This window comes from Centrocercus urophasianus, unplaced genomic scaffold (genome assembly GCF_019232065.1).
Source record: "Centrocercus urophasianus isolate 14NV4802_14NV808 unplaced genomic scaffold, USGS_Curo_1.0 seq_14, whole genome shotgun sequence".
Classification (NCBI taxonomy): Eukaryota; Metazoa; Chordata; class Aves; order Galliformes; family Phasianidae; genus Centrocercus; species Centrocercus urophasianus.
In genome coordinates, this window is record NW_024884586.1 from 24,632,879 (window position 1) to 24,642,357 (window position 9,479).

The 9,479-nt window shown below is 40.5% G+C and overlaps 1 protein-coding gene across 5 annotated transcripts in view; it reads left to right on the forward strand.

Moving 5' to 3' along the window:
• The window catches only part of MEIS2 (Meis homeobox 2), a 167,858-nt gene that overhangs the window by 152,359 nt on the left and 6,020 nt on the right, over positions 1 to 9,479 (forward strand). For all 5 annotated transcript variants that reach the window (XM_042814510.1, XM_042814512.1, XM_042814514.1 and 2 more), the window contains one exon: positions 9,348 to 9,406. In XM_042814510.1, coding sequence (XP_042670444.1) covers positions 9,348 to 9,406 — 59 coding nt within the window. The remainder of the gene's footprint in view (positions 1 to 9,347; positions 9,407 to 9,479) is intronic.

Below are 9,479 nucleotides of genomic sequence, written 5' to 3' on the forward strand. Positions count from 1 at the left end.
TAAGGCTTCTTTCATACAGGTGTGTTTATGCCCCAGGCTTGCTGGCCACAGTCCATTCCATTTACAGAAGCTGAATTAAACAATAACTACCGCATTGCAAAAAGAAGGAGGAAAAAAAAGGTGAGCGTCAAAGGAGATGCCTGAGAGCTTTGTTAGGGCCAAGAAAAACCCTGTTGCAGTTGTCAGAGCTTGTTGATGTTGCAGAGAACGGCACTTTTTTTTTCTGCTGGATTTTGTGGTTCTGCCTTAGGAAAGAAAGTAAAATAGAACGGAAGAACAAAGTCCTACTCTATAAATCAGCAGCTGCTCCTTGCCAGATCAAAGGAGTGACATTTTTGCTCCTGGACTACTTGTCCACTTTAGGTGCTTGACAGACAGCTAACAGCTGGCCTGTTATATAATATAGGAGAGTTGGGCTACATCTTCTTTAGAGTAGGTGACAAGCTAATCAGAAATGTCCATAGCACAGGACATGTGAGTGCACCTTGATCTCTTCAAACATACCCAGTATGTAATTGCTAAACACCTTTATGCATTTTTGGCAAGTTGCTACTTAGGTAGTTTCCACTGAAAAGAAGCAGAATTAATGCCTTAATCTAATTTCATCAGGGAAGTTAAACAGATGTTAAATAAATCCTCCTTTTCAGGTCAATTTAGAATTGAGTAAAAAGCTAAAAAGCTCAATATGAAATAGTTAAAAAGATGTGTAAGTTACTTCAATGTGGTCTTTCAAAGTTACACATTTATTTTTGAATGAGTTGCTGAAAATGAGAGAACTCAACTCTCATTTAAGGAACTGGACAATCTGATTATGTTTTCAAGCCTGTTGGATCATCATCTGTTTTGAAAATCTTATCCTGTTAGTTTAATGTGATGAACTAACATATCTTCAAATGTATGAGTTACTTAAGATTTTATAGGAGGTCTGTTATCTACCTATAACATGGACACCTACCAGCAAATCAAAGCACATACCAAATTAGCTAAAATTGTATTTAGCATCTCCATGAGATGTATGTATACAAACCTGGAATTTTAATGTCAGTAGTAAAAATTTCAAAGCAATTCAGTTTCCAGTTGATTCCCATCTGCAATAAATCAAGTACGGGATGAGGTTACATACTACAGCTTATGTCTATTGACTTTGCATTTTATCTGTAAGATATGAATAGCTAAGGAAGTATGTCTGCTTGTCTCCTCCCTTCCTTTCAAGTATCTTTAAAAGATCATTTTTATGGTGCATGATAAATAACTGTATATGAATAATTTGATGGCATTCTGGAAGAGCAGTCAGCATTGCTTGGGAAATGAGAGCCTGCCAGGCTGCTTCATGACTTTGGTTGTGGCCGCACTGACTGACTGTTCCTTGTTACCAGCCAGAAATCCAAGAGGCATAAGAGAGGGTACTTTTCCACCTAAGCTGAGGTTTTATGAAAGCTTGTAAGGATATACATGCCTTTCCTTTAGCATTTTCTGGAGTTTGGTGAGCCTGTCTTCAGCAAGGGAGGTTGGAACTTGATGATCCTCGGGGTCCCTTCCAACCCAAGCCATTCTGCAATTCTATATGCATGTATGGCATAGTCCTTCATTATCCTCACCTGCTAGACTTACCTCCCACCTTGACATACTGACTGACCAGGGCAGCACAATCCCCCTCATCTCATACATTCACACCACCTTGCCCCTGGGGCTTTGGAGAAGCCAGCAGCCCTGGTGCCCCTGCGCACCCTGGAAGTGTACCTTCTGCCCCATGGTGCTGGGGCAGCGGCAAGACTGTGGAGTGCAGGAAGATGTTAGCCTCCTCAGGTTGCTGAGTTGCACTGGGGAGCTCTGGCTGTACCCTATGGTGGGAACGCAATAGGTACAGTGAGGAGATGCATCCCTATCAGGGCATCCTGGGGCAGAGACCAGCATGGCCCTGTGAGCAGGCCCCTGGCCAAGGCCATATGCGAGCGTGGCTGCTCAGGATGTGTGTTTCAGTGTGAAATGCACTAGGGCTTTGGCAGAAGCCAAATCGTTTTCCTGTGCTTCGAAAAAGTAGCCTGGTAACCAAGAGTTACGTGTTTTAAGATACATATTTTCTCTGAGGTGAATAGGTGCCTGGTTGCCAATTCTCATGATTTTATCACAAGGCTCAAGTTATTTCATGTTAACTCACAGCCCTGACTTTCCAAGTAAGTTTCTAGATTTTGTTGCTGAGGAAAGCAGTTTAAAAATGTGACACAATGACTCAAAAACATGGAATGTAAATACAAAAGACACTGTTTAAACTTCTGATTTTTTTAGGCAGTCTCACAGGTACAGGATGGACAAATTCATGGTTTTCAACAATTGGCAGTTCGTGGTGCCATAACGTATTTTTAGAAGATCCAACACAAACATACAAGATGTGGCATAGGTCTCCAGGGCTGTTAGTGCCTGCCTTGGGCTGTTGGCACCCAGCTTAGACACTTGCTGTCATTTTCTAGAGCCCTCCTTCCACCAAATGTGGATACTGACTTAGGTCTGCTGAATCACACCTATGAGAGATGTGAGATACCAAAATTAGCTTAAGAAAGTCAGTTTAAGCAGCCTACAACCCCCCTTCTCTAACAAGGCTACTCAAAACGATGTGAAATCCAGTCAGGGAATGAACCTGCGTGTTCCACTCTCTTCCCTGAAACCAATCATGGAAGCGGCTCCGTTTCTCAAGATTTGGGACTTAAGGAAGCCTCATTTAGGTGGCTCATTTCCAGGTGACTAAGTCAGCTTTTTCAACTCTCCTGTAAGGAATGCTACAAGTAAGTATTGGTAACCAGGTGCGGCATAGGTTCAGTGAAGTATAAACAAGGGCTTTTTCAACCATTTTCATATGCACACACACAGAAGGACACCTAAACCCAATTCTGTCAGTTTAGAGTACATATTGGAGGGAGAAGTTAAATAAAGTAAGATAACTAGATTTTACTCAGATAAAAGTTTAGGTGACAGACAAAGATTGCTACAAAGGCTGAGTATATTGGTAAAAGTGTTTCTGCAAATCAGTTTTTTTTCTAATGCATTCTTTCAGTCTGCTGCGAACTCCTAAAAACTTATGAAGTTTTTCTTTCAGACTGGGAAAGAAATTATTTTCTAGGTTATTTATCAAAACATTTTTGTGATTTAAATACAATATTTCATCGCTTATTTTCCCTTTCAAATTAGGACATGCTTGGGCAACAAGGGATCACTGTAGCATGCTCTTGGGCTAAACACTGATGTGTTCACAGTCTGACTACTTAAATATCATTTATGGCAAAGATTTATTTTCCCAGGCAAGGTAAAAACATTTGGATTATTTGTTACAATGTGTTTTTAAGCACTTACTCAGTGAAACATTGAAGCAGGTGCATAAACCCCATGAAGCCTGACTTCCGTTTACCTAAGTTTAATGAGAGAGAAGCTTTGCGTCTAGATTTGTCAGGTTTTTGAAAAATCTCATTAGACTGTTCCTCTGGGAACCCCAAAATTTTGAAAATTAGAGTATTTTTTCAGATGATGGAAAAAAAGAACAATTTTGACCCTACATTACTGTTGTTATTATTATTACAGTTATGCCTAAGCCTGTGACAGTGTTCATTCAGTACTTGTATTCTTTTCAAGAGAATGGGCAGAATTGTCTTCTTGGGCTAAAATCTAAATTCAAGCAAAAATGTCCTTATCAATAATCCCTCTAGAGAACTAGTGCTGAATCCATCTCACAAATTTGTTTCTTTCTCTGTTTTTCACATAAGGAGTAGAGAACTTGTGTTTTTTTTTGTTGTTGTTGGTGGGTTTTTTTTGTGGTGGCTGATCTGTTAAATAAGTGCAATATTTTAACACCTTATTTTCTTCAATGGATATGTTAAGTGAAAATTCAGTTTGAAAACTGATACTGAAAAGTTTTGAGTTGTACTTCTGTTTCTTATACAGAGCAATATACTCTGCTGTGGAAAACTAGTTATGTTTTGTACCAGTTCGTCTCACAGAATCTGTAAGATGCGTAGACAAGCAATTGGAATTAGATAACACTCTCTGCTTGAGTTCCCGTTAGACCTCAACTTGGAGGTGAATTATAATTTCCAAGCTTTCATGCTATTTGTCCTCCTGAAACTAAATTATTGTGAGCCTACATCCTGAAGACGTATTTTCCATGATAGACATACAGTAGACACATTTCTAATTCTGATTACCAATCAGTACAGCCACCAATAGTTCACTTTAAGAACTAATCTTACATAGATTCACTTATGGAGAGGTCCTTGTATCTTGAAACACACAGTATGTATAAAAAAAGACAGTGGAAACAATGACAAAATTGTTTTTGAATGTGCCAGACGTGAAAAAGCGGACTAAGAAATCTCTATTTGCTGTTTATTCTCTTTTGCACTTGCAGACATATTTCTCTGCAATTTTATCTGGAGCTTGCCTATTGTAAATATGAAATATGTTATGTAAATGTGAATTTAACATCATTTTATATGACTGGAGATAAATATGATAAATATATAAAGAAGATTAATTATGGAACTTTCTATAAAGTAAAAAATGCATGTATATTTTGGATAAAGAAAAGCAAACCTCAATTTGAGAAGATGCAATTAAATGTATGTGTTTAGGTTATATTGTCATGCTAATTAGCAATGGTAGGAACCAATTAGGACTAGGGCTACCAAATCACCAGACTACACTGCATATTCACTAGTGCACCTTTACTGCTCTACCGTGGGTTTGTTTTTTGGTTTTTTTTTGTTTTTTTGGTTTTTTTTTTTTTTGCTAGAATTAGATAAAACTGAAGTAACTTCTTCTGAAGTGACTTCTTTTAAAAATTCCATATTGTTGAGCATTTTGAGCCAAATCTTGTTGGCTGCGTTTTCATAAATTGTCCCACTGAAGTTACCATAACTCCTTGTGTGAGAAAGACTTTGGCTATAGAAAATACATGTGGCTGTTTTAGGTAGCAATTAAAAAATACGAGATGCAAAAAAACCCTTATTTCTGTTGTTTGAATAAGTGGGGTTTGTAATCTGTTACTTGCAAAATGCTGGAAGTGAGATTTTCATTAAAAATACTATGACAATGACATGTATTTCTCAACATTACACACCTCATTTATCATTCTGGAATGAGGACCAGGTACCACGTGAATGTAGAGTTTGTGAAGGTATCAACTCGCAGCCCTGGAGGCTGATGACCCCTCTTTATCTACACAGCAGGTAAGGCACAAACGGTGGCAATGTGAGCTCTCTCTGCACTCCCCTGCCAGTGTGCCTGACTGCTAATCTGGAGGAACAAAGGAAAGATAGCATATGGATAGCAGATTGTACTGAGTGCTGAAAGAGGACTGAGGAAATCTATGTTGGGAGTGTGGCTCTGCCAAAGATCTCTTGTATGACTTTGGCCTTGTCACTTAATCTCCGTCTGTCTCAGTTCCCCTTTGCAAACAGGGAGAAGGCGTCTCCTCTCCCCCAGGCTTTGCCTAGAAATCTGTTCAGACTGTGAGTTCTCTTGGACAGTGTGTACAGTGTGGGGTGAAGTACGACTGAGCTTCATTGGGTTCTCTAACTGCTGCTATCATCCGAGTAATAGGAATTACTATTAACAGAAGTGTAACAAAGAAATCTATGTCTTGTTGATAGATTTTACTCATCTTTTCAGGCCATTCAATCTTTGGCCTCTGGGTGAAGGGTATGAACAAGGCAGGCAATTAGTGTCAGGAGTAGAGCTGTGAATTCTTCTTTTATAGGGTTCCAAGTAATGCTGGAAATAGTGGCATTGGTGTTCTCTTCATTTTTTTTTTCACCTGTCTTTTAGTGCCTTTTGAAGATACTTGTGCCAAAATAACATCACAGTATTTCTGCAATGCACAAATTGAAGTGCTGTGCAGAAAGCTGTATTTTGCTTTACTTTGGCTCTAGAGATTGCTCCCTGAGAGGTACAAAAAACCCTCAGAAAAAAAAAAGAAAAAAAAAAGAAAAGAAAAGAAAAGAAAAGGAAAAAAAGAAAAAAAAAAAAGTAAAGACTAAGGCAGTGACTGTGGCTTTTATGTCTCTATTATGCACTGTGCATATTTATAGGGCAGTATAAAGGACACATAATAATCCACAAACACTGCATTCTGTGCCCTTGTCTGCCAACTGTGCTGATGTGCTACCTGATGTAGCTACTGCTACGACATTGGATGCAATTTTTAGTTTGACCTGAAATGTATGTCTGTTTTCCACCCACAGTTTTGCCAATCTAAATAATTCCAAGTGCAGTTTTTTAGACATAACCATTGGTGAGTATAACTGGCCATTATGCCAGAATTTTTCAAAGGAATCGTAGGAAAGGAACTTCAAAATGAACTGAATGCCTAAAGTTCTCCTATATCTGAGAATATGACAAAGTACCTTCTCTTCACATGTTGTTGGTCTAGAAGACGTCATTTACACCTGCAGTTGTAAGCATGCATAGAAGAAAGAAACTATAGAGATTTAGTTATAATACAGAGAAACTATATTATAGATATAGAGATATAGACATATAATTAAATCAGAAATTGAAAAACAATTGTGGTTTTTTGCAGGAAAGAAAATGTTGGACCAATGTGATAATTTTTTTCACTTTTTTTTTTTTTTCGTTTTTTGGGTGATCAGTGAACTCTCTACTACGGGGGCTTTAATTTGCCTTCCAAAACGCTTCCAAAACACTTCCAAAGCTGTCTACAGAGTTCACACAGAAAAGTTGTCATTATTCATATCAGTGGAATAAAGTAGGGAGAAGTTCTTTTGCAAGTGAATGGTTGGACAGAATTTTTCAATAGCCAATATTTTCAATATCCTAAGGGCTTAAGCTCTGGTGGCTGTAAAATAGGCAAGACCAAAGTGGAGTATCCAAATCTGTACTCTCACAATCACAGTTGTCACCTGAAACCTTTCAGGACTTAGAATTTTCTTAATGTTCTGCTTTGTTGTGCAAACCCATTGAAAAAACACTTCAGAGGGCACCCATTTCTTACTAATGTAAACTTTCTGAGGAGTATCCAAAGATGTGACCTCTGGGTGAACCTTTAACCTTCCCCTTAATTATTTGTTTGAAGACAGTGTCGAGTTCTCCTGCTGAGAGCCAAGGCCCATAATGCTTCGCAGCCCTGTGAGTAAGGGTGTGCTTGCAGGGAAGTGGAAAGGGGCATAAATAAGGGGACCACCAGATGTAAACAATAAAAGTAGTTGGGGTTTAAATAAAAAAAAAAAAGAAGAAGAAGAAGAAAAAAGAAAAAAAAGAAAAAAAAAAAGCAATTTGGTTTCCCTGAAGACTGGCCTGATTGAAGAACACGGGTTAGTAAGACGAAAGGCGGGGGGGGAGGGAGGATGCCTGTTGTCTGTGATTTTTTACAGGCCTAAATAAGCGTTCATTCCATTCTTTAAAACCTTGCCATCTGTATACACCATTAGAAGCTCATAGGAGAAGAGAAAACAGTCTTATCAGGCTTTCCTGTTAATCTCTATTGGCCTTAACTTTAGCTGATAAAAGGCATGCTGGCTAGAGAGGGTTCAGGTCAGCCTCCATTTGGTCAGCACATAACATTACTGGAAAGCAGCTAAGCAAATTAAGTTCTGTTGGAGACCTTAGTCTTTGAGGACAGAAACACATCTAGAAATCACAGTGCCAAGGCAAGAAATGCCTTCCCTGCACTGTAGTCAGAAGGGAATAAACAAGTGCGTCGACTGTGTCTGAGTTTTTATTTTAATACCTGAAGTCATGAGTAATTCTGAGGCAGGATGACATTTCTGACAACTGAATTATACTTTTCTTAAAGAATAAAGAATGTCTTCAGGATGTAAACAGAGAGATGCAAAAGAGCCCTTTAGTGTTACTTGTAGCATTTATGCATCTGTCTAATGAAATTTCCACAACTGTGATTACAGGAGCTGCAATCGAAGGTGTTCCATCCTTTATTATCTGCGAGGGAATTTCGCGGGGGAGGCGGGAGGGAACGCAACAAAAGGGCTCACGGAGTTGATGCTATAGAAAGGCCAGCAATTTGCTAAATGAGCAGATGAACTTAGTTTTCAGCTCCTAACTGAAAGACTTCGCGGGGCCTTGGATCGGGCCCAACGGCAATTATTGGAGGCTGTTTTGGATGATGGGCATGTTAGTATTTCTGAAGAGGATTAAACACCAGTATTCGCCTTCATTAGCGCTCCTTAAGGGTCACGGGCCCAAAGCCCGGGCTGTGGAACAGCACACAAAACCTGTGCGGAGCTCGGAGTGTTCTCCAGCACAAAGGGGTACAAAAACAAGTGTGGCCGTGAGTGATGGAGAATTGCTCCGTTTTGAGAGAAACGGTGCGAAAAACTGAGCTTGAAAATTATTTCGGTGAAATTAATGTGCCTGAGTTTGTGCTGCTGTGTGTAGCTGTGCATTAAGCTAACAAGAAATATGCAAGTACTTATTTTTGGATTACCCGTAAAATTAAAGCCAGGCTCCGCAGCCGGCTAACCACCTTCCCCAGCGTTCAGAAGCCCCAGCACTCAGCGCAGGGCCTGGTTGGAGCGAGAAGGAGGGAGGGGGAAGAAAAAAAGGGGGAAAAAAAAAAAAAAAAAGAGAGAGAGAGGGAGAAGTTATTTTGGGCCTAATCCCAACCACATGTACCTGCGGCCGCTGCCGCTAACGAGCGCGAGGTGCCTGGCTTTACGGCCGGGCGCGGGCTGCCCCGCGCGGCCGCAGAGGTCGCCCCCGGCCGGCACTGACCTCGCGGCGACCCCGCGCTTTACGGGCGGCGGCGGCAGGAGCTGCGGAGGAGCAGGAGCCTTTCTGGGCCGGCCCTTATTGCTGCTGCTGCGCTGGTGATAAAACTTCAGACAGCCTAATTGATGGCTCTGCTGACCTAACAATACCTTGTGAAAGCACGGTGTGGCAAAGCCTGGTCCTCATTTATGGCCAGCTGCAAGGGGAGCTGAATCCCTGTGATGGAGGAAAAAAAAAAAAAAAAAAAAAAAGCAAAACAAAACAACAACAAAAAAAATACTCTCGCAGCCTGTGAACTTTAACCAGGTTCCGAGCTACCCTGAGAAGTTAAAGAAACAATTGTCTTTTAACACAAGTTTTCCTTCACGTTTACTTATTCCGAGCCCGCTGGCAGACCCAGCGCTAAGCCGGCCAGTCAGATAAGCACATTACCGGGCACCATTCCTGAGCAGTCGGAGGAAAATCCCTTAAAGTGAAAATTCTGCTCTTTAAGAAAGAGACGCAAAACAAAACGCATTGCCTCGCCGCGCTGAGATCACGTCGGTTTTCAAGCAGAGGTGCTCCCAGAACCAGAGCGAGCTGATGAAAGGACTGCTATTCTTTGTATTCTGTTTCAGGTTTATTAATGCCAGAAGAAGAATAGTACAGCCTATGATTGACCAGTCAAATCGAGCAGGCAAGTTCTAAGTACTATCTGTATTCAAGTCCCACAGGCGCAAATCCTCATCAAGTTATTCTTCGGGAGTCCC